The sequence below is a fragment of the Eutrema salsugineum genome, unplaced genomic scaffold (genome assembly GCF_000478725.1).
Source record: "Eutrema salsugineum unplaced genomic scaffold, Eutsalg1_0 scaffold_1, whole genome shotgun sequence".
Taxonomy (NCBI): domain Eukaryota; kingdom Viridiplantae; phylum Streptophyta; class Magnoliopsida; order Brassicales; family Brassicaceae; genus Eutrema; species Eutrema salsugineum.
In genome coordinates this window covers 4,628,414-4,652,797 of record NW_006256909.1, presented here as the reverse complement: position 1 = coordinate 4,652,797, position 24,384 = coordinate 4,628,414, and the positions used below count along the sequence as shown (strand labels likewise).

General features: G+C 37.2%; 3 protein-coding genes across 6 annotated transcripts; 2 read left to right on the top strand and 1 right to left on the bottom strand.

Moving 5' to 3' along the window:
• Positions 1 to 7,401: 7,401 nt before the first annotated feature.
• LOC18028515 (glutathione hydrolase 3) lies at positions 7,402 to 10,614 on the top strand. Its single transcript, XM_006412800.2, has 5 exons — positions 7,402 to 7,788; positions 8,068 to 8,372; positions 8,540 to 8,868; positions 8,942 to 10,102; positions 10,197 to 10,614. Exons 2-5 carry the CDS (start codon positions 8,237 to 8,239, stop codon positions 10,488 to 10,490), a joined length of 1,920 nt encoding a protein of 639 aa, XP_006412863.2. The 5' UTR covers positions 7,402 to 7,788; positions 8,068 to 8,236; the 3' UTR covers positions 10,491 to 10,614.
• Positions 10,615 to 10,638: 24 nt separating this feature from the next.
• LOC18028513 (ATP-dependent 6-phosphofructokinase 1) lies at positions 10,639 to 13,991 on the bottom strand. 3 transcript variants are annotated; one of them, XM_024149489.1, is made up of 14 exons: positions 13,844 to 13,991; positions 13,410 to 13,541; positions 13,189 to 13,235; positions 12,988 to 13,027; positions 12,836 to 12,898; positions 12,621 to 12,758; positions 12,376 to 12,534; positions 12,245 to 12,298; positions 12,104 to 12,172; positions 11,876 to 12,005; positions 11,534 to 11,802; positions 11,396 to 11,438; positions 11,169 to 11,323; positions 10,639 to 11,047 (listed from the first exon to the last, which is right to left on the bottom strand). In XM_024149489.1, the coding sequence occupies exons 2-14, from the start codon at positions 13,512 to 13,514 to the stop codon at positions 10,910 to 10,912; spliced, it is 1,410 nt and encodes a 469-aa protein (XP_024005257.1). In that variant the 5' UTR covers positions 13,515 to 13,541; positions 13,844 to 13,991; the 3' UTR covers positions 10,639 to 10,909. The 3 variants fall into 3 exon arrangements, with proteins under 3 accessions (XP_024005257.1, XP_006412865.1, XP_024005256.1); XM_006412802.2 differs by having other exon boundaries at positions 13,410 to 13,686; positions 13,844 to 13,979; XM_024149488.1 differs by having other exon boundaries at positions 13,410 to 13,975.
• A 4,165-nt stretch (positions 13,992 to 18,156) lies between these two features.
• Positions 18,157 to 23,959, top strand: LOC18028512 (NAC domain-containing protein 75). Of its 2 annotated transcripts, none has more exons than XM_024149490.1 (6): positions 18,157 to 18,706; positions 19,007 to 19,184; positions 19,589 to 20,247; positions 20,932 to 21,228; positions 22,024 to 22,164; positions 23,379 to 23,959. In XM_024149490.1, the coding sequence occupies exons 1-6, from the start codon at positions 18,581 to 18,583 to the stop codon at positions 23,478 to 23,480; spliced, it is 1,503 nt and encodes a 500-aa protein (XP_024005258.1). In that variant the 5' UTR covers positions 18,157 to 18,580; the 3' UTR covers positions 23,481 to 23,959. The 2 variants fall into 2 exon arrangements, with proteins under 2 accessions (XP_024005258.1, XP_006412861.1); XM_006412798.2 differs by having other exon boundaries at positions 19,004 to 19,184.
• The last annotated feature ends 425 nt before the right edge of the window (positions 23,960 to 24,384 follow it).

The window sequence follows — 24,384 nt, the reverse complement described above, 5'->3', positions numbered from 1 at the left end:
GGAACAGTCCAAACAACATTAAACGTCGGAACAGTATTCGTGACACTGTTTCCAAACTTTAATGTCTCGCTACAAGATCCAAATCTTCTGAAGACACTCAAGGTCCAACTTCAGCTCACCGGAGCTCCTATGCAAGAAAAAAGTGTCGTGGCAACCCTTCATCATCAGATAGTCTATCGAATACAAGATCATGCCTTAGATCTCGTACTACCCTCTTCTGATGAAGCACTTTACCTAGAAGTCACTTCAGCATCTCAAGCACCAAACTCCATCCAGATCCCTCGTCAAATATCTCGCGAAGAGCTGCTCCGCCGATTACCAGAATCATGGATCACCAGCTACGAGAAGCTGCACCAAGCGGTTCAAACACCGATTCAATCCTCTGAAGTCAGCTTTCATTCACGAAATGATGGAACAACCGAAATCAAGTTCGAGAAACCAAGATCATCCTCATTCCGCAAACAACTGTTCACTCAATTTGCTATCCAAATTGACGAACGCGAATTCTATAGTCCAGCAAAAGAACAAAATCCCAAACCAATCTCTTTTGGACAAGACGGATCGGTTTTATATCCTTTCAAGGATGAAGACGGACATCAGTTTTTCGATATCTGTTCCTGCTCAGCATGTGAAGAAGCCATGTACGAATCCGATGACGAGATTCGCACAAGGAGAAGAAAGAAAAAAGATCCACTCTACAAAAGATATCTAGAAGGAGATCCCACCGTCGGTCCTCTCGGTGAAGGTAACGGGCGATACGACTTTATAGTCCAATATTCGGAAAAGAAAGATGAAAATCAAATCATGATGATCAACACCGAAGACTTCCCTCCTTCAAGCGACTTTACCAAGGACAACATCGCACATAGCCCGAAGATACTCACTCGAGCAATCAACTCTTCTGGACCAGATCAACTAAGCCAAGGAGAAAAGGTCCTCAACTGGCAAACTGAGAATGCCATCGCTCAAAATCAACTTCTCAAAACAATAAATTACAAGGTTGATCAGCTAACGGAAAATTACATCAAAAGGCAAACTAGCCTTCAGAGCTCGATAACAGAAATCCATGGCCGGCTTAACAATCTTCATCAAGAAATGATGGCTATGGCACAAAACATGATGGTCAATACAGCACAATTCCGTCATAAAGAAGCAGAGACAGCCAGTCTCAAAGCCCAGCTAAAAGATCTTCAAAGAAGCCTCGAGAGTATGATTTACAATCAGAATCCTACGAGTTCTTATCCTTTTGGTGGAATGCCTATGTACCAAGGCACCTACTCCCCAGGATTTCTCTCCGGCTATACGAATCAAAGGCCAAGAACACCGGCCCCCGGATTCCTATCACACCCTCAAGAAGAATTTTGACATATCTATTGAGACACGAGGAATGAGATGGAAGGCTTTCTACAAAGCTTTCACAACAATCCCACGTCTATTCACGGTCGAAGGAGTCATAGCTCAAGATTTCGAGAAAATCAAAGAAGAGATCGCAATAGTCTCATGTGCAGACTCTCACACAGACTTCCTTCAAAAATGTGACAAACCGTTATGGCTGAATTCAGAATTCTTCGTCTCTCTACCTTTCAAGGAGAATGTCCATACCACTCCGACAAAAGCAAGTCACGCAGGCATGCCACCAACATTATTGACACAAGCAAATGAAGAATGTGACCAACTAGTAAAACAAGGAGTTGTCTCATCAACAAATTCACCTTGGGCATGTAAAGCATTCTATGTGAACAACCGGGCAGAACAAGCAAGAGGAAAACTCAGACTGGTAATTGATTACAAACCACTGAACCAATATCTACAAGACGTCAAATTTCCTCTACCAAACAAGAAGGCATTCCTTCAACACCAACAAGGAGCCACCATATTCTCCAAGTTTGATTTAAAGTCTGGTTTCTGGCAACTTGGTGTTCATCCTGATGAAAGATACAAAACAGCTTTCTGCCTACCCAACAGACATCTCCAATGGAATGTTCTACCTTTCGGATTAAAGACAGTGCCATCGCTATTTCAGCAAGCGATGCTTCGTATATTTAAGCCTCTTCTCCACACGGCTTTAATATACATCGACGATATTCTGTTATTCTCGACAAGCGAAGAAGAGCATATTCGGTCTCTCCGACAATTTCAAGGCATAGTTGAAAAATATGGAATTATGCTCTCGGCCCGAAAAATGATAATAGCCCAGCCCAACATCGACTTCCTTGGAATGCAAATCACAGAAGGAAGATTCACACCGCAAGCCCATTTAGCTACAGCACTCCTCGATTTTCCCGACGAAAATCTCACGCGGAGACAAGTCCAACAATTCCTTGGGGTAATTAATTACATCAGCCACTTTATTCCACAACTTTCGCAAATAACTAGACCACTCCAGAAGATGTTGACAAAGAATCCACCCACGTGGGCTACCAAACAAACCGAAGCAGTCAAAAGCCTAAAAAAGGAGATACAGAAGCTACCACCTTTAAAGATTCCCTCTACAGGCCTACGAATACTGCAGACTGACGCAAGTGACAAATATTGGGGAGCCATTTTATTCGAAGAAATAAATGGTAAACGTCAAATCTGTGGATACAAAAGCGGACGCTTTAAAGATTCCGAGATGCATTATCACTCTACATTCAAAGAAATCCTAGCGGTCAAGAAGGCTATCGAGAAATTCGAGTTTCATCTGATAGGACATAAATTTCGCATCGAAATGGATATGTCTTCTTTCCCAAAGATGTTACAATTCAAACAGAAGATGGTCCCACATCAACAATTATTGCGCTGGAGCGAATGGTTTTCGAAGTACGACTTCGAATCCTTCTATTTAAAGGGTGCAAAGAACACTATTGCCGACATGCTCAGCCGAAACCCTCCTAAAGAAGTTCATATGATGGCATATGCCTCAGCTTCCTCAAGTTCAGAAAATCAATACTATGACTTCGACGCAAACATGCCTCTCGACGCTCACCAGCTCATCGACAAGAGGACTTTACATGAGCATCTTCGACACAGGATTTTCAAATACCAATCCATCATCCTGTCCAAATACGGAATCAACTGCCACTTCATTGCACCAATGGGTATTCACCCTGATCACCCGTTCGCACATCTCTACAGGATCGAGAATACAGCAATACCGGAAGAAGTTCTGTGTTTCCTCTGGTACCTCTGCTCAGTCTACACCATCGGCTCCAAAACGAGAACCTGATATTCATGAAATCTATTCAAGCGATGAAGATATGGAGTACAGGCCTCCCAGGCAGCAAGAAATACCGACAAAACCATTTGCCTCTAAAGTCATGGTCTTCACGTTTGATGACATTCTTTTCGAAAAATGGAATGATCGTCTCGATGAATTTCATGCATGGATGAATTCTGAAGCAATCACGTCTCCCTTAGAGCTTGTGATTCAGCAGTTTACGGCCCGACTATCTGGAGCACTCAAAGAATGGTGGAATTCACTTGGTGAATACAGACAGCAGCAAGTCTATCAAACGACAATACCGCTACTTCTCGGAAAAATTCATAGAGAATTTATCGGTACACCCACACATTTGAAAGAACAGCTTCAAAAAGAATTCTTTACTGCAAAATGCTGCTCATTGAAGAAAAGAGACCTAGCTAAGCATTTTGAGCGACAGACGCGACGTTATTACGCTCTTAATGGTCTCAACAATCCAAGCCTTAAGCAAGTGCATCTCTCTTCGATTGATGACTACCTCAGTCAACAAACGAAGCTATACATCAGAGATCAGGGCCAGACAGTGGAAGATATTTCCATTGGCCAAATACAGCAATATGTCTTCCGTACACTGGACAAACTCTGCAAGCAAAAGGAGTTTTGGATGGAGTTCATGGATAAATCAAAGCAACTATCCAGGATCTGTGCAAGACCAGACCTATCCATCAAATGTTTAAAATCCAAGAAGACATGTTCGTGTGAAGATCGTAGCAAATCACGGAGATTCAGAAAAACGTCTCACAAGCGTTTCAACAAATTCAGACGCAAGCGATTTTTCAGAAAGAAACGAAGCTTCAAGAAATCAACAAAGTGTTTCCTATGTCGCAAAGAAGGCCACTTTGCAAAAAACTGCCCAAACAATTCAAAGAAAAGGAAGCAGTACCTAATCAGCTCAATCTCAAAGATCGCACCAGACCTAGATTTCGACAAGCACGATCTGGAATCAGTACTATCCTATGATAGTGATGAACAAGATGCGATATGTGGATACTCGGATTATGACTACTCATCCGACTCCTCCTCCTCAGAAGAAGAAGTCAATAACGACTGCTGTTTCAAAATCACTCGTATGCCGCAAAAGGAAGAAATTCAAACACCACATCTGCCAGTTACGATCTTTGATCCATCACAAAAAGAGAAGCCAGTTCATGCAATTGCGTTCATCGACACAGGAGCTTATACGACGATAATGAACCCAAAAATTCTCCCGACTTCTATGTGGCTACCATATCAACAAGTATTTCGAGTGGCAAATTCGGGTTCATTGACGGTCAAACTCAAGTCCAAACCGGTGACGATCGAACTTTTCCCAGGCTGTCAAATTACAACAGAAGTGCTTGGATCCTCAGCACCAGGAAAAGATTTGATATTAGGATGGGATTCCTATCACACCCTCAAGAAGAATTTTGACATATCTATTGAGACACGAGGAATGAGATGGAAGGCTTTCTACAAAGCTTTCACAACAATCCCACGTCTATTCACGGTCGAAGGAGTCATAGCTCAAGATTTCGAGAAAATCAAAGAAGAGATCGCAATAGTCTCATGTGCAGACTCTCACACAGACTTCCTTCAAAAATGTGACAAACCGTTATGGCTGAATTCAGAATTCTTCGTCTCTCTACCTTTCAAGGAGAATGTCCATACCACTCCGACAAAAGCAAGTCACGCAGGCATGCCACCAACATTATTAACACAAGCAAATGAAGAATGTGACCAACTAGTAAAACAAGGAGTTGTCTCATCAACAAATTCACCTTGGACATGTAAAGCATTCTATGTGAACAACCGGGCAGAACAAGCAAGAGGAAAACTCAGACTGGTAATTGATTACAAACCACTGAACCAATATCTACAAGACGTCAAATTTCCTCTACCAAACAAGAAGGCACTCCTTCAACACCTACAAGGAGCCACCATATTCTCCAAGTTTGATTTAAAGTCTGGTTTCTGGCAACTTGGTGTTCATCCTGATGAAAGATACAAAACAGCTTTCTGCCTACCCAACAGACATCTCCAATGGAATGTTCTACCTTTCGGATTAAAGACAGCGCCATCGCTATTTCAGCAAGCGATGCTTCGTATATTTAAGCCTCTTCTCCACACGGCTTTAATATACATCGACGATATTCTGTTATTCTCGACAAGCGAAGAAGAGCATATTCGGAATCTCCGACAATTTCAAGGCATAATTGAAAAATATGGAATTATGCTCTCGGCCCGAAAAATGATAATAATCCAGCCCAACATCGACTTCCTTGGAATGCAAATCACAGAAGGAAGATTCACACCGCAAGCCCATTTAGCTACAGCACTCCTCGATTTTCCCGACGAAAATCTCACGCGGAGACAAGTCCAACAATTCCTTGGGATAATTAATTACATCAGCGACTTTATTCCACAACTTTCGCAAATAACTAGACCACTCCAGAAGATGTTGACAAAGAATCCACCCACGTGGGCTACCAAACAAACCGAAGCAGTCAAAAGCCTAAAAAAGGAGATACAGAAGCTACCACCTTTAAAGATTCCCTCTACAGGCCTACGAATACTGCAGACTGACGCAAGTGACAAATATTGGGGAGCCATTTTATTCGAAGAAATAAATGGTAAACGTCAAATCTGTGGATACAAAAGCGGACGCTTTAAAGATTCCGAGATGCATTATCACTCTACATTCAAAGAAATCCTAGCGGTCAAGAAGGCTATCGAGAAATTCGAGTTTCATCTGATAGGACATAAATTTCGCATCGAAATGGATATGTCTTCTTTCCCAAAGATGTTACAATTCAAACAGAAGATGATCCCACATCAACAATTATTGCGCTGGAGCGAATGGTTTTCGAAGTACGACTTCGAATCCTTCTATTTAAAGGGTGCAAAGAACACTATTGCCGACAGGCTCAGCCGAAACCCTCCTAAAGAAGTTCATATGATGGCATATGCCTCAGCTTCCTCAAGTTCAGAAAATCAATACTATGACTTCGACGCAAACATGCCTCTCGACGCTCACCAGCTCATCGACAAGAGGACTTTACATGAGCATCTTCGACACAGGATTTTCAAATACCAATCCATCATCCTTTCCAAATACGGAATCAACTGCCACTTCATTGCACCAATGGGTATTCACCCTGATCACCCGTTCGCACATCTCTACAGGATCGAGAATACAGCAATACCGGAAGAAGTTCTGTGTTTCCTCTGGTACCTCTGCTCAGTCTACACCATCGGAATCACCTTTGATATCCAATGGCTTTACCAGCACGTCAACGCTGTACAAAACCGAAGAAATTGCTTCTCCACATTCTTGACATGGTTCACACCACTGATTGTTTGGAGCGGGAAACTAAGAAAATCGGCAAAAGCAACAGGCCTACCATTCAAGAAACTAAAGAGACAAGGAGGTCTCAATCCGTTCTTCAATCCTCACACGATCTACTTCTTCCATCGTCCTGTTCAGATCAACTCCAAATCCAGCAAAATTCATGCATTACCCACTCTTATCCATCACAATGACTATCATAGAGGAGTTCGTCCAGATTTCAACCTCAATGACGTTAAAGCCTACGAAGACTTTCAAACACATGCATTCCGTCTCAACAATGCCAGACAGACCTTCCCAATTCCTTTCATTCCAAACTGGTCGTACTATCCGATCGATTACCAGATGAGTCTAGACGAAGACGTTATGTTTTCCATGTCTAAACGAAACATAGAAGACATACCAGTTACTAATGAGATCAAGAAGGAGAAGGAACCAATGTCCCAAGACTGTCCACCAGAATATTTTCAGGACGCTCAGCTACCAGATGACGCGATGAATATCGATGAAATTGGAAAAATGTTCAACATTGAAATCAATGAAGAGTCACAGACTGACTACGAAGATCCTACACCAGAATATGAGTGCACAGGAGAATACTATGGATGCTGCGACAAACATATCATCGAGTTCGAGATCGATCACTAAAGTACTTATCTTTAAGGTACTTAATTATGTTTAATTATGAGTGTGCTTAAAACCATGTAATATAAATAATGATGTAAGTGTGATGTATGCGATGATGTAATCGCATAAGTGATGTAAGCGCTTATGTCAGCGCGCACTATCTCCCACCTATAAATATGTGTGCACCCCCTTGTAAGAAATCATCTCAGATTTTCTAATAAAACCTCTCTCTAGAATTCTCTCTCTAGAATGAGTTTCTAAATACTCTCTAGTTTTCCAGACTTCTCGACATCTTCATAAGCCTTGATTTCTTTCTTTCATTCATGAGTTGCGATCTGCTCCTCTTCTCTAGTTGAGTCTAGTGGTCTGTCAATACGACGGTCAAGTCTAGTGGTCTGTCAATACGACGGTCAAAAGACAGTCGTGGGTTGAGAATTCCTAACAGTGGTTGAGCACTTAGAGGCCGGAAGTGCCAGTTAAGCTCCCTTTACTTGGAACTGACCCTCGTCTGTTAAACCGACTTAGTCAATACGACATTCCGCGAGCCTTAGCTTAGTCAATACGACATTCCGCGAACAATCAACTAGTTAATATGGTATCAACCCTAGATTCTGTATATATATAAAAAAAACTTCAGTAGGATCAAAACCAGAAAAAAAAAAATATTTTAGCACTAAGAAAAAAAATCCACAAATTCTTAGTTCTCTCTTCTTCTTTAAAAATGCCAAAATAGATTCTAGGTTTTAACGAAAAAAAAAAACCAACTGAAGAACTCAAATACGTTAATTATTTATTTTTCCGTTATTTTTACTTATCTTTTCGGAAAACCAGTAAAAGCTAAACAAACTGATTGGTTTATTATTCTTGCGTGCAGAGTTTTGTTTAGATGAAAAATCAGACTGCCTAGTGCCTATCACCACCACCAACTTAGAAATATATATATACGAAAAGGGCCAACTCAGAATTCAACTCGCTTTTGGACCCCAATTCACTCTCTTCTCTCTCTCTCCTAGATCGAAAAGGGAAAGGGATTGGGATCGAAGATGGGTCACAAAATCCTCATCGACCCTCTTCTTGGAATCGACCAAGATACAGTCAGAGTGAACAAAGAGAAGAAGAAACAGAGAACAATTCTGAAGATTTCTCTTTGTCTGGTTCTGATTCTTGTCGCAATTTCAGGTCTGTTTCTGTCCTTTCTTACTCCTTCCAATAATCCAAGGAACAGTTCTATGCTCCTGTTCCGGTACAAGCCTACTAGATAATAACACGATCTTATTTGACTAAGACTAGTGAAAGCCGTTGACTTTTGCAACTATCACAGAAAGTTGAATCCTTGATCTCTGTAGGCTATTGCTTTAGTGACAACATAACAATTTGGTTGTGGAGAGAAGCGATCAATCACAATCTTAGCCATGCAACCGTTGGTGAATCGATCGAATCAGAGAACGGTGTTGTGGCGGCTGACGACGGCCGGTGTTCCGAGATCGGTGCTTCTATCCTCAGAAGAGGCGGACACGCGGTGGACGCCGCCGTGGCTACTACCTTATGCGTCGGTGTTGTGAATCCGATGTCCAGTGGAATCGGTGGTGGATCCTTCTTGATCGTTAGCTCGACGAAAGATTCCAAAGCTGAGGCCTTTGACATGAGAGAAACCGCTCCATTAGCTTCTTCAAAGGTCAAAGCTTTTTTAAAAAAAATCCTTTCTTGATTTAGTCTCAGTTAGTTATAATGTGGTTACATTGATTCAGGATATGTATAAGAACAATGCGAATGCGAAATCCATTGGCGCATTGTCCATGGGAGTTCCAGGTGAGATAGCCGGACTTTACGAGGCTTGGAAACGGTACGGTCGTCTTCCATGGAAACCGCTTTTCAAGCCGGCTATCGAGCTAGCCCGAGGCGGGTTCGTGGTGGCTCCTTATCTCGGACGAGCCATATCGAGTCACTCTTCTATGATACTTAAAGACCCGGGTTTGAGGAACGTCTTCTCACGAAACGGACAGGTTTTAAAACCCGGTGAGACTTGCTATAACCCGGAACTTGCTCTGAGTCTAGAGACTATCTCCGAGCAAGGACCGGGAGCGTTTTACAACGGGACAGTAGGAGAAAAGCTAGTTAACGACGTGAAAACAGCAGGAGGGATCATAACAATGGATGATTTAAGAAGCTATAAAGTCCGAGTCACCGATGCAATGTCGGTGGATGTAATGGGATACACGATCCATGGAATGCCTCCTCCTTCAGGAGGAACAGTCGGTTTTCCGATGGTTATGAACATCTTGGACAGCTACTCGGAACTATACACTGGTTCTGGAAGGGATCTTGGTCTGCACCGTTTGATAGAAGCAATGAAACATATGTTTGCTGCTCGGATGGATCTTGGAGACCCTGAGTTTGTTAACATAACGAACGCTATGAACCAGATGCTCTCCAAGTCTCACGCGGGAGAAATCCAAAAGAGGATTTTGGACAACACAACGTTCCCTCCTGAGTACTATTTGAACCGGTGGAGCCAGCTCCGAGACCAAGGGACGAGCCATTTCTGCATTGTGGATGCGGACAGGAACACAGTGTCGATGACCACAACCGTTAACTACGTTTTTGGTGCTGGTGTTTTGTCGCCGTCCACTGGAATTGTACTGAACAACGAGATGGATGATTTCTCTGTACCGGCGGAGATCACTCCTGACAAGCTTCCTCCGGCGCCTACTAATTTTATTGAACCAAAGAAAAGACCATTGTCTTCCATGACACCTCTAGTAATCACCAAGGACGGTGAGTTTGTGGCGGCGCTTGGAGGAAGTGGCGGAATGAATATAATCCCGGCGGTGATTCAAGTGTTCCTTAACTGCTTTGTCTTGAAGATGAAACCTTTAGAAGCTGTAGAGAGTGCAAGAGTTTACCATAAGGTAATTAAAATGCATATATCATCAGATGTTTACTAAACATTCAAAATGAAATAATTTTTCATTTGCTTTCGTTTTTGGTGGTTGTTTGTTGCAGTTGATACCGAATGTTGTTCGATATGAGAACTTCACGGCGATTAACGGCGATCACATAGGAGTAACAGAAGATAGCAAGATGTTTTTAGCAGAGAGGGGACATGAACTCGAGGAGCAATCAGGAGGAGCTATTGTTCAACTTGTTGTTCAGAGTTTCAAGGAAGAAGAAGGAGAGGTGATCAATGAAATTGGAAGGAGAATTGGGAAAGATTCTTTTAAGAAATCGAAACCATTCAAGGGATTACTCACTGCAGTTAGTGATCCTCGTAAAGATGGGAAGCCAGCTGCAGTTTGATTTTCATATTTTTCTCATTCAAGTCCCCATTTTCTATCATGTAAAGTTAATAAGATGTATATAAAACTCCAAAAAATATCTCATTTAACTAGTAGGAAATATGAGAAAGATCCTGTTTTTATTAGCAGCAATGGCAAAACTGAGATAATACAAGAGAAAATAACACTTAAATTACAGAATGATTATAAATTTGTATATTACAGCTCTGGTAAGAGCAAAATCAAACCAAAGTTATTACATTATTCTCACCATTATTAACCGTATGAATATTTTCAAAGGAGGTTATATATCTCTTCTCTATGCTTGAAGGAGATTATAAAACATTTCGAAAAGTTTCTATAAAATAACGAAACCTTACTTCCCCAAACAAAGACCTCCTCGAATCAAACCACAAAACAAATGTTTCCGGACAGAATTGTTCACCATTTCATGGCCCCTGCTTCACCAACCGGATGGTTTGGCTCGTGCTTCATGAAACTCGGCTGGTTCGTCGAAGACAAAAGCCTAGCCCACATTCTATCAGTGATCACCACCTGGTTCTGTCTCTCTGTGATCCTCTACACAATATTCAAAACCCTACTGTCAGGAATCCCACATCGATAAATTGTAAGAGATGCTCTGGTTGATCCGAGATCATGGGATAAAAAAGATTGAAACTTTTGATTCTCTGAGACTCACATAGAAGGGAATGTAAGTATGTCTTCCATTGACAAGGCCAACGGTGAAGCCATTGTAACCAGCCATCACTCCATGAACTGCGCTTTGAGCTAATAGCGTGCAGCATACATTGTCTGATGCATTGCTTGGTACAGCCCGTATCATGTAGGTTGGATCTGAAAGAAACCAAAACGTCTACCATTATTCCGCAAAAACGCAAAAGAAAAACTCATTAGATATCTATATACCTATGTATTTGAGGTTAAGCGTCATCTTCTTGGCAAAATGATCCTGCATAATAAGAAGAGAGGAAAGCAAAGCATATCATTTTCTTGGTCTTTTTCTCAAGGAAATCCTCTGTTTTACGGGAAAATCAAAATGTTAACCTTGATCCGTTGTGAGATCCATAGGCCAATGTCTTGTAAAAGTTTGTTTCCAGAGGCATCTTTGAGAGTTGTGGACTGCTCTTCGCTTTCAGCCAACAGATCTTGTCCCGCGCCTTCTGCGATCACAATCACCATGTGACCATTCTCCTTTAGCCGTTTATCAATAAACTCAAAAAGCCCGCCTTGGCCTTCAAGAAAAAATGGAGATTCCGGGATCAAGCAACAGTCCACATCTCGGCTGGCTAGAGTTGCATACATTGCAATGAATCCTGCACAAATCCTTGTAACGCATAAACAAACTAAACTTGGGTTAAAACTAGCTAGTCTAGGGTAACTGCTTACCGCTGTAGCGTCCCATTAACTTCACAAGACCAATACCGTTCTCAAAGCTTGTAGCTTCGACATGGGCTGCGTTGATAGCACGTTGAGCCTCTTCTACAGCTGTGTCAAACCCGAACGATCTATCGATAATCTGTATTTAAGAAAGAACAAACAGTCATTACATCGACCAACCATGAGAGACCACGATACTACATTGAAATCTCAATCCATTGTGGAAAAAAGATTTACAGGAATGTCATTGTCGATTGTTTTAGGAATCCCAGCAACTGCAACTTTGAGCCCACGTCTCCTAATTTCCTGCAGAGACAATCAATCAATCATTACAGAAATAACCAAACCAATGAATTGATTAAAAATGTTGTTGCCTACCTCGAATATAGCAGCTGCTCCTTTCTGAGATCCATCTCCACCGATTATATAAACCTGGACACACCCCAAAAGAGATAAGCATTTCGCATCATTTCAATGTAATTCTTGTTGAGCTTAGTTCATTCAAGAACCTGGTTAATCCCTCGATCTTGAATGCTATCAACTATCTTGGTGGTGTCGTGACCGCCTCTTGAAGTCCCGAGGATGGTTCCTCCGCTTCTATGGATATCATTCACTGTTTTCAAGTCCAAATGGATTGTGTTTCTCGCATAAAATCCTCTGTAACCTCCCTGAAACCGTTCTCAAGATTAATATCTTGAGGTAAAAAGAAATAGATGGCAATGCTGAAAGAATAACGAAACCGATTTGGACATACATCAATTCCAAGGATTCTCTTGACACCGTACATGTAAGATAATCCGCAAACTATCTCTCTGATCACAGTATTAAGCCCGGGACACAGACCGCCACACGTGACAATGCAAGCAAGAACATCATCCGACTCAAAGTAAACCTGCGTAAACAGCAAAATTCCATCAACGCACATCCTCTCAAGCTAAGACTCGTGGGGGTATAAGATGACAGAAATACCCTTTGACGTGGTCCTGCTCGGCGGAAATGTGTTCCCCTAGGACTATCAGGATGAACAACTATCTGCAAAAGGGCGAAACCCCAATCTTGATTAACGAGAGACAGATAAAAAAAAAAGAATGTTAATGGCTAAAGGAGAGAGTTTTATTTACCTTTTGAGGAACCGTGTCATCATCATCGACGAAATACTGCCTGAAAACACATTGGATTTGATCAATTTAAGATGCTAATTAACCGGTAAAAGGTTACAGATTTCTGAACTGAATAAGCTATTGATTCAATCACAAGGCAAAAAAAGCAACGAACTTTGAAAGAAAGCTAAGTTTCCCGAGGTAAAGCAAACGGTCACTTACTTAACAACAGAGTAAGCAGCGTTGTCTTGTAATGGATTTGGATATGTCTGAAGCATCACATGACACAAATAATCGATCAAATAAGAGAAGTAATCAAAACAATTTGGGCCTAATAAAGAAACGTCACGGATACTCAAAACAGTAAAGTTTCAGACTTTTTTCCCCGCTCGCATTTTCAGAATTCACATATCGATTAAAAATTAAAAAACAGAGTGACGTACAGGAGCATTTGGGAAGTAATCGGAGAAATGAGGAACGTCTTCAAGAACATAACCGGCGGGACCAGTAACAATCTTCCGGTCGGAGTTTAGGGCAGAAGTTGCCATTACCAACCTTGTCGGAGACTCGAATCTCTGATTACCCGAAAGCGAAACAATCAAGCGGAGACCCGAATCGAAGCTCAATGATCGATATTTCCTACTGATACTAGGGATTAAAAACCCAAATTGTTGATGATCGGATTCAAACGGCGTACTCCGATTTGAGGATGACCGGAATCTAGACGAACCCATACGATGAAAGATCGGAGAAAATGGTATTGCCCATATTTTGTTTTTAATATAGGAGGAACCCAAAAAATGGTTTAAGAGTATTTGACTTCAATTTTTCTCACACCACAAAATGCAAATTAAAAAATAGATAATAAAGCATTCACCTTTGAAGAAATTTGAGGAAGAAGAAGACGAAACCCAGATGGTGCAGTCGTGCAAGAACTATGGAGGAGTAAGCAGATCAGGCCATCACGGGCTTGTGGTGAATTTTGGGATGGAGAGGATAGTGAACAAGTGGCGATATGTTTGTGGTTTTTTTGCTTTTTAGAAGGAGATTCAAGACAAAAAAAAAAATATATATATATATATATATCATTTAAGAAGGGAAGGTGTAATCTGGAGCAAAATTAACCAACTCAATAATTGGAGGGTAATATTAAAAACTGTTAGAAAGATCTGGGCAGGGGTGTGTAACATTTTTAATCAACATACGGGATTCTTAAACAAAAAAAAAGTAAAAAAATAGACGGGATTTTAATTGATTTGGGATCAGGTTAGGTTTCCAACTAACGAAAATTTTAGAATACGGGATGTAATATGCTAAATATTTATTTATTTCGTTGAGAATGTATTTTTGAAGTTATTTTGTTTAATATGTCGTCGATTTAATTAAGTAACTTTTCATAAATGTAATAACAAATTTATTATTTAGTCAAAACCTGATAGTTTTTATTCAATACACCACTACTCTAATGGTTAGAAAAGAGAATATATTTAGCCGGCAAAAAAAATGAGAGAATATCCTGAAACTTATAGCCGACTAATTCGTTTCAGTATTTGTGTGTTGACTATTTCTGGTGAATCTATAGTAAAGAAAAGAACACTAGAAACTGGGATATTGTGATGTCAAAAAAAAACTGGGGTATTAATATGGTGTTGTATTACTATTTGAGTGTATTATTGTAGGTAAAGGTATGATGATTAATCACATGTGATCAGCAAGTAATGGCACTTTAGACTTATATATATCTACTTTCTTATGACATTTTTGAGGTATGTAAATATGTATAATATTGAAATAGAAAAAAAAAAAAAAAAAAACAAGAAGACCAAGCAATAAGCCTACAAGGAAAATAACTAGTAACTCTGGCCCAGAGAGCTTAGCATCTGTTTTAAACTGCCCATAGACGAGTAAGCTCGTAAGCCCAATCATTTTCTGAATCGAATATAGTCATAGTTTGCCTCGTCCGATATGTTAATTTCGTTTCGAAGATTATCCATTTATCCTTTTTACCACTGCATTTTAGTGACAATTGCTGTATATAAGTCTATAACAAGTTATGTCTGACTTGATCATTAATTTTCAATAGAGTAACGTGTAAATTTATTGTCCCTTTACTACTATTTTCAAAGGAAAATAAATAAGAGACTACATAGTGGATATTTTTCTCCGTTGTCTTCCGATCTTTTTTTGTTTCTCTGGTTTTTGACCCATTTATTTGGTCGTTTTTTCTATTTGCATGTCGGAAATTTTACGAGATACGTCAGACGATCTTTGATGTGTTTACGGTTTACCACATCTGCTAGAGACAAAATACTTAGAATACAGATCTATTACATCATGCAAAGGTTAAATTTTTATGTCTGTGGTTCTATTTATTTCGATCCTCTTATGCATTTGTAACCTTTTACGTTTAGCTAAGATAAATTAAGAACCTTATTTGTTTCTCCCGTATGCTTTGTATCTTCGTTTAGCATCACAAAATGTCAAATGTCAAAATTGAGATGATCAAGAGTCTAATGATAATTCATGGCATAAAACGAAGCTCAAATTTCATAGGTTTTGAATATTTCTCAAAATAAAAAAAGTTAAATCGAAAATTATGACTAGAGATATGATAATACCCAGACAAAGAGGCAATCATAGGCATCTATATGTTTTATTCAAGACATATCTTTGGCCCCTCCATGATTTCATTCTTTGACTCTCCATTTTTTTTTTTAATTTCCTTTAAACTAACAAAACAATAATTATGATTTGTATTCTATATATATACACAAGATTTTTATACATATAGGAAGGAATTTGTTTTTCTCTTTTTCGTTTGCTGCTTTTAATTTTACCGTTGGGATTGAGAATATTGTCTTTTGTGTATCCTTAACTCGAATCTCTTTTAGCGATTAAGCTACAATCATTTTAGAAATCGAAATGCTTTTAGTTTGAACTAGTCGGATATTGTTGTCGTGCTAATATATTCGATCCAAAATAAAACCAATAAACTCTAATATACATTGATAATTCGAGAACATCAAGATTTGCGTTTGGATAGTAACGTCCAACGGCCCTAGAATGTTTGGCAGTTAAATTCAGATTTTCGAACCATAATAATAATAGAAAATGTTCAAAGAGAGTTCCAAGATATAATCCAATCCAGAGAGCTCAACATAAGGATGGGCCCCTCGTCTGTGGAGCCTACACTAATCTTAAATTCATAGTACAACGTAATATGACACCTGACACTTTCTAGATTAAACCGTTTCAGGGTTGCTATAACTTGCTAATCGTATTTTGTGCGTCACCGGAAATCAAGAAAGTTCGTTTTTCCATTCGACGAAAGTTTTTCGTTTATTTATAAGATTCTGTTTTCGTTTATACAACGGAAGTATAAACGTTTCATTTCAAAATTATATTTTCTCTTGTTTAACGCAAAAAGGTCTTAGAAAAAGAAATAGAGAGAGTATAAAACAAATCTATCTTCATTTTAGACAATTCTATTTTGGGGGGCAGAAGTCATAGATTTTTTATATTTTACGTTAAAATCTAAACATGAAGCTTTAACTGTAAGTTTAAGTGTACATACACGCTTCTTTACCCTTGTATATTATTTATTCGCTCTGTCCCTTCATTAGTTTTGACCGTATAATTTTATAAAGAATAAAAAAGCTGATGAAAGACCACATAAGATTGATTATACGATAGAACTTTATGATCATTACGGTCAAGAATACTCGAAAATACTGAAACAAAAAATGGAGTATTTACGAAATTATGATAGATAATGCAATAAATATGTTTTAAGAACAGATACTACTTTCCCCAAAAAAAAAAGACAGATACTACTTTAATTAACAAGCGTAATATTTTAAGATTACTTCACTAAACATTTTTATGGGTCTGAAAACATTGGGAAAATGAGACTATTGTCTGATTTGAAACACATGTAAAAAAAGGTATAATTGCCATGATTTCATAATTCATGCTAACGTAAACGGATCTCCTCCGGAGACCATATAATAATATATAAAACAAATTCACAACCAAAAAGCATTCGCTATTCGTATACAGCAATAATTTTTAAAACTACGAAACACGAAAATATATAATAAATAAGAAAAATAAGAGATGGTGTGGTCCATATGATGGGTACACTGCTCAAATTGCCTTACTTATCAAGCAACCTCTTAATTCCTTTCTCTTTGCATAAAATTGAAATTAAAATAATCAAAAAATGAAAACCAAATTTGAATAACAAAAGAATAATGATCACCTCCTCCAGCTCGATGCCCATGTGACCTCTCTTCCTCTTCTCGTCTTTTTTTTTTCACTTCTTTTTACTTTATTTTTATTTTATTTATCCTCCAATGTTCTTAACCTTGCACAAATAAAAAATTACTCGCTTAATTCCTTAACTAGAAGTTCTTAGAGGTTTTGACGGTGACTATACGCTAATCCTATAAAAAATATTACTTAGTAAAGTGGAGTAATTATACTGATAACAAATTAGTTTTAATATAGAGAGAATTGTTAAAATAGTACATTTGTATATATATACAACAAAGGATTAAGATTCTCGTTTACCAAAAAACAGGATTAAGATTCTCAGTTATATAATTATTTTACTTAAAACTATATATTTACATATGGAGTACAGACACACAACGGATACGTTTATTATACTCCCATATGCATTTTTATTTTTTATTTTTTATTTTTGAAATTTCAGAATCTAAAAAGACACAACTTTGTTAAAGTTTACAATAATGAAAATCACATTTTCCTATACAAAACTCACATTTAACCATAAAGATGATACAGTTTTGATATCTTTTCAGGATATATAAAATGCAATATATGTACAATCACAGAAATAAACACGTATACATTGTTGTACATGAAGAAATACATATAGAAATATTTTTAAATATACAAAAGTGTATGATTTGAAGATAAATGTAAACAAACCGCTTCAAAGACTCATAGCGGCTTCTTAAACCAGCAAAGGCAAAATAAAAGGGGGGTCAGTGAATGGGTTTCAGAGCCACCTTTTCCTTTTTCTCGCTTACTTCTTCAGTTAAAGTTCGATATAGACATATATACACACATCTATAATATGTTATACTATAACTTAATTAATTAATTCCCTACAAAAATATCTCTCGTATGTTTTTATCAATCTATATTCACATCCCAACTCTCACCTTTTTTTCTTCTTCTTCTTCTCCTTCTCCTCCGTCGTTTATTAATTCTCTCTCTCTCTCTCTTCTCTTTGCCATCTTTATCTCTCTGTCTTATTTTTCAGTACTGTCTAAGATCTTATTCTGCTCGACCAAGTTTGTTCTTTTTAGCATAATTTTAGGGCTATTTCCCCATAAATTCTTACTTTGTCTTGTTCTTGTGTCGGTTAGGTTTTCAAGAAAAACCCCCTTTTGTCTTGTCTCCTCAAAATCAGTGGGTTCTTCTGTATAATAAAAGAGGGCTTATTCAAATCTTCTCTCTCTAGCCACTCTTTCTCTCTCTATTCTTTCGATATATATAAGTATAAACTCTTGGATATGATCGGGAGAGCCTTGTTATTATCTCTGCACCTACACAAGACGCATAAGAGAACTTAGAGATCGAGATGAACAAGAGTAATCCTACTGGCTCCGTCACTGGTTCGGATGTAATTGACGCGAAGATCGAAGAACATCAACTTTGTGGATCCAAGAAGTGTCCCAGCTGCGGCCATAAGCTCGAAGGCAAGCCAGTAAGTAATATTCTTTTTTTTTAATTATATAATAATTAACTTCAAAATAAGTTCTTTCTCCCTTTTTTCTCATTTTAGGTCACTTGTAAATGTTTTCTTAATAAAAAAAAGGAAAAGAATCAAATGAAGAACATCAAGAATGATGCTCTCTGTTTTATTCTCTCGCTTGTAGAAATTCAAAATCCAAATGTTAAAGCGTCTATATACGAGTCTTTATATGTATAGTTGTATATACTTATATTCTCTTGTTCTTTTTCTTTATTTTTAAATTATATTTTCTCTTTTATTCCTTTTTAGCAGGATTGGGTTGGTTTACCAGCAGGAGTGAAATTTGACCCAACGGATCAAGAACTGATAGAACATTTAGAAGCAAAAGTCTTAGTTAAAGACATTAAATCTCACCCTCTCATTGACGAATTCATCCCCACCATTGAAGGCGAAGACGGCATTTGCTACACTCATCCGGAGAAACTTCCTGGTATACATATATACACACCTTCATGCAGTCCATATAATCATTTATCCTTGTATAACATCTTCACTATAATATATGATTGTTTAATATGACTATATATATATATATTTATATATAGAGAGAGAGCATTGGGTCACACCAAAGTTTGAATCTTTTCTATTTTGAATACACATACATCTAATATACAAACTTCAATGTATTTATAAATCTTCCATATATGGAGTCCATAATACAAGTCATATATTATATATATATATATGTGTTTATCTTTCATTATAATATATGATTATTTGATATGACTATATACGGAGAATTGGGTCACACCAAAGTTTGAATAATTTTTAATTTGGGTCACGCAAGAAACATATAACTTAAAAGAAGTTTTTTTTTTTAATAAATTTTGGTAGGAGTGACTAGAGATGGCTTAAGCAGACACTTCTTTCATAGACCATCAAAGGCGTACACGACGGGAACAAGAAAGCGAAGAAAGATTCAAACGGAAAGTGACAATAATATCCAAGGAAGTAGTAGCTCCGGTGAGACGAGGTGGCATAAGACCGGTAAGACAAGACCAGTTATGGTAAACGGTAAGCAAAAAGGTTGTAAGAAGATTTTGGTTTTGTATACCAATTTCGGTAAGAATCGAAAACCAGAGAAAACCAATTGGGTAATGCATCAATATCATTTGGGGACACATGAGGAAGAGAAAGAAGGAGAGCTTGTCGTGTCTAAGATCTTTTATCAGACTCAGCCTAGGCAATGCAATTGGTCGTCATCTACAGCAAGCTTGAACGCTATAAGCGGTGGAAGCGGTGGAGGCGGTGAAGCGAGTAGCGGCGGAGGCGGCGGAGAGTATCATATGAGGAGAGATAGTGGAACTACTAGTGGTGGGAGTTGTTCTTCGTCTAGAGAGATTATGAATGTTAATCCTTCAAATCGATCTGATGAAGTAGTCGGCGTTGGTGGTGGCGCTATGACCGTTGCGGCTGCAGCTGTTGCGGCTGGTCTTCCGAGTTATGCAATGGATCAACTCAGCTTTTTTCCGTTCATGAAGAGCTTCGATGAGGTATGCACCAAATCTTTATCATTTAATGTTAATGTCTCATTTCATAAATTAACTAAATTAATATGCATATACTCGCGTAGTGAGTACTAAACATGTGACACACATTTTTTGCATATGATATACATGCATTGAATCTAATGTGTATTACACAAACAAACATACAAAAAATAACTCAAAGAAATATGTATTAATTAGAATTAAAAAGGGTAATTATTCTTCTAATGCATATTACAGCTATCCCCCCCCCACCCCTCCCAGAAAAGAAAAAAATCCAGTGTGATTTGACTATTTATTATATATGTCTGCTTCTTTTTCATGAGAATAGAAAGGTGAATGCTCTAAAAGGATGATGCTTAGAGTATTATTTGCTTGTATTGCACGTAAAAACAATGGTCATTTTCGTTGTATAATTGATAAATTTCTGATGGTTTATAATTTACAAAATATATTTTAAACATTCAATTTACCCGACGTGATAATAATTGACGGTTAGTGATAATCAAATTTTAACTAACAATATGACCTAAAGCTTTACCCGACGTGATAAAATCAGAAAACTATGTCTAAACCGCAACGGTCCAAACAAATAATGGATTAATAAAGTAATTAGAAAAACAAATATATATAAATATAAATATAAACATTAATTAGTTTATTTAGCAATTAATTGTTGTTAATTTTAAGGTGGCAAGGAGGGAAACTACGACCGCGCAAGCTACATGCGAGGATGTTATGGCAGAACAACATCGTCATCGTCATCATCGTCATCAGGCATCACCATCATCAACATCACATCATGTGGCTCATGATCATCACCATCAACAACAACAACGGCATCATGCATTCAACATTAGCCAGCCTACACATCCAATATCAACCATCATATCTCCATCTAGTTCCCTTCACCATGCCTCCGTTAATATCCTTGACGATAATCCTTATCATGTTCATAGAATCTTGCTCCCCAATGAAAATTACCAGGTAAGATAACTATTCTTTTCTACTTATAAAAAAAATACTATGATTTTATCATTTCTAATTACGTCTTAGAAAATCTCCGATAGTTGTATTATAACCCCATTCTAATTAATTAATTTAGTTAAAAAATATGACCAAGTTAGCTGGATATCACTATATATTATATAATCAAAATAGATTTAATATATGTTACTCTTGATTTAGGAGTCACGCACCTATCAAATTTATATAAGGGTCTCAGCACCCAATTTGAATTAGGATTGTGAAAGTAAGGTAATTAATTATTAGCTCATTTTTATTGTGTTCAACCATAGTTACCTAGACACACAGACACACGTATTCATAATTTCATATACATATGTATTTTTAAGTAGTAGAAATGGTGGTTCTTGCACATGTTAGGTTTTGAAGATATTTGCATGCATGTGACTTAACAATGATGGAACTACATAAGCATGCAAATTGGGTTGTACCAAAATCGATCATGACAAATAAAGTATATATAAGAATAAGATATCAGTCAAGAAAAAAACAATTAAAGTTATAATGTCTAATATATAATTATGCCTGATTTAGTCTAAGTAGATGTATCGAACTGACTACCCATTATCTAAAGCCCACAAAAGCTAAGTCACTTTTTAGTGCCAGCCAAACTAAGAGCAAGTAGGAAACCAATGTGGTCTTTGGTGATGAAGAGACAAGATGATTAATTAATTGTAATTTTTTAAGATAATGTTCTTAAAGAATTAAATATTAATATCTTTCTAAACTTACTTTTGTCTTTTTTGACTGAACAAGACACAACAACAACAACAGCAACGACATCAAGAACGAGAAGAAGAACATAATGATGGGAAGATGGGAGGAAGGTCAGCTTCTGGATTGGAAGAACTCATAATGGGCTGCACTTCTTCTACCAGTCATCATGATGTAAAAGATGTAAGTTATTAATCCCTTTTTTGACTCTTAGTTTCATGGGAAAATCCTCTTTTTTACCATCATGAGTTCCTCAGAAAAAATAATAATATAAGTATACAGTTTATATATTAGATATATGATTATTATCACCTAATTACAAAATTTCACGCATTAAGTAAGATGTTGCAGTCATCATACAAGGGAAACAGACTAATATTGGTATTTAAACAAATTTTTTTTCCTATAGAGAGTAGTCTTGGATTGTCGATTAAAATGCAGGGTCATGTAAAGTTGAATAAAGACAATTTAAAATGATACGACCAGTAATTGGTCGAATAACAATGCATGCTACATTTGAATCAAAGTATATTTTTAATTTAAAAAAAACTATCTTCTATGATTTTTTTTTCCTTTTGCATGCCAAGGATACATAAGACCACATATATTCTTTATATATATATATATATATATATATATTCATTTCTTATTTCATTCTTTACTTAATTGGAAAGAGATAAAACAGAGTTAAGTAAGCAAAACCAGAAAAGAAAAAGAGAGAGAGAGAGATGCGTTGTAGTTTGCTTCTTTTTTTTGTCTACCTATAAATTACTCTTTTGAAGAACAATAGAAAATTTGTCAGATTCTTCTCTTTTTCTCCTTTTTAAACATTTTAAAACTAATTAAGAATGCAATGATGGTGCATTTATACATATGTGAATATAATGTGCGCATATAAATGTAAATATTATAATGTCTTTTTTCATGCGTAGTACCTCGCGAGACATGTTCGGTAATAGACATTAGTAGATTTCATTGTGTTCTTGTGGGGGACAGCATGTCTGCACTCCTTCTTTTTTTCAAATCCGTCTGAAATTTAATGGAATGTTCTTATTTTATCATATATATTATATATATTTCGAAAATCTAATTATATATATGTAACCTTAACGACAAAAAAAATTATATATATATATGTAACCTTAATAAATGCATATTTGTAAAATGCTAACATGAGTTATACTTGGTAGATTCGGTTCGATATCCATGGTCTAATCCGGTTCATGTCAGTTTAAATCATGAAAGAACGTCAAAAAGAGTTCAGTTCGGTTTGGGTCGGTTAAGTTAGTCCAGTTTGTTTCTAACTGAACCGAATGACATGAACCTAGTTCAATTATAAATGCTTACACACTTATATAGTGTACGTATATATTGAGAAGTAATTTTGATTGGTGCAGGGATCACCATCAATGGGGAACCAACAAGAGTCAGAATGGTTGAAGTACTCAACGTTTTGGCCAGCCCCTGACTCTTCTGACAATCAAGATCATCATGGGTAATTGTGCCATTTTCCAATCTGATGATTATGACACACATCACAAAAAGTTGTTATCATGGTCATTGTCGTCGTAGTCATCATCATCATCATGATACATCTCCATGGAAAATGGTATATCGATCGATCTTGGACAAACCCAGTTATATATGCATGCATGATTTTGACATGGTGAAGGGTTTTTAAGCACCGCCACAAATCAATTGCAGTTTAGTTATATATTCAAGAGGATTTTGATATAAGAAAATTTAAAGAAAGGGAGGGGAAAAAAGTAAAAAAAGTAAAATAAAAAAAAAAGAAGCATGAGAGAAAAGGCTGTTATATTCCAAGGAGAAGACGAAGAAGAAAGCAAGGAAAATTGCATGAAAATCATCAATACCACAATATAAAATTAGATAAGTATATATGTTTATTAGATGTTTATTTTTACATCATTTTTTTGTTACATGAATTCTTCGTATGTATTTTCTTTGTTTTGTTAATTAGGACGAACTGTATAATTTAATTGGTTTTTTGTTTAATATATATGTTGGTAAATAATATTACTTGTTACTACTTTCCCTTTACTTATAATGAGCTGTTTACTTTTGGATAGATGTAGTGTAGTTCGTTCTCCTTTTAGTAATCCGATGCACTGAAACCCAAGTGTCTGTCACTTCAAATCTGATACTCGTATTAATAGTCCTTTTTTTTCTCGAAATGTCATGGTCTTAATGGTCTAGTGGGAATCTATAGATCAGTATTCATTACATACACATTCAATTAAATATCCGAAGATTAGTGGCTACATAGTTTACATTATTAGGAATTTAATTAGAAAGATTTTAATAAGGTATAATTATAAGTTAGCTGGAGAAGTTATTGTCAAGTACAACTGTGGAATGATAACGAATATATTTTTTAATAAG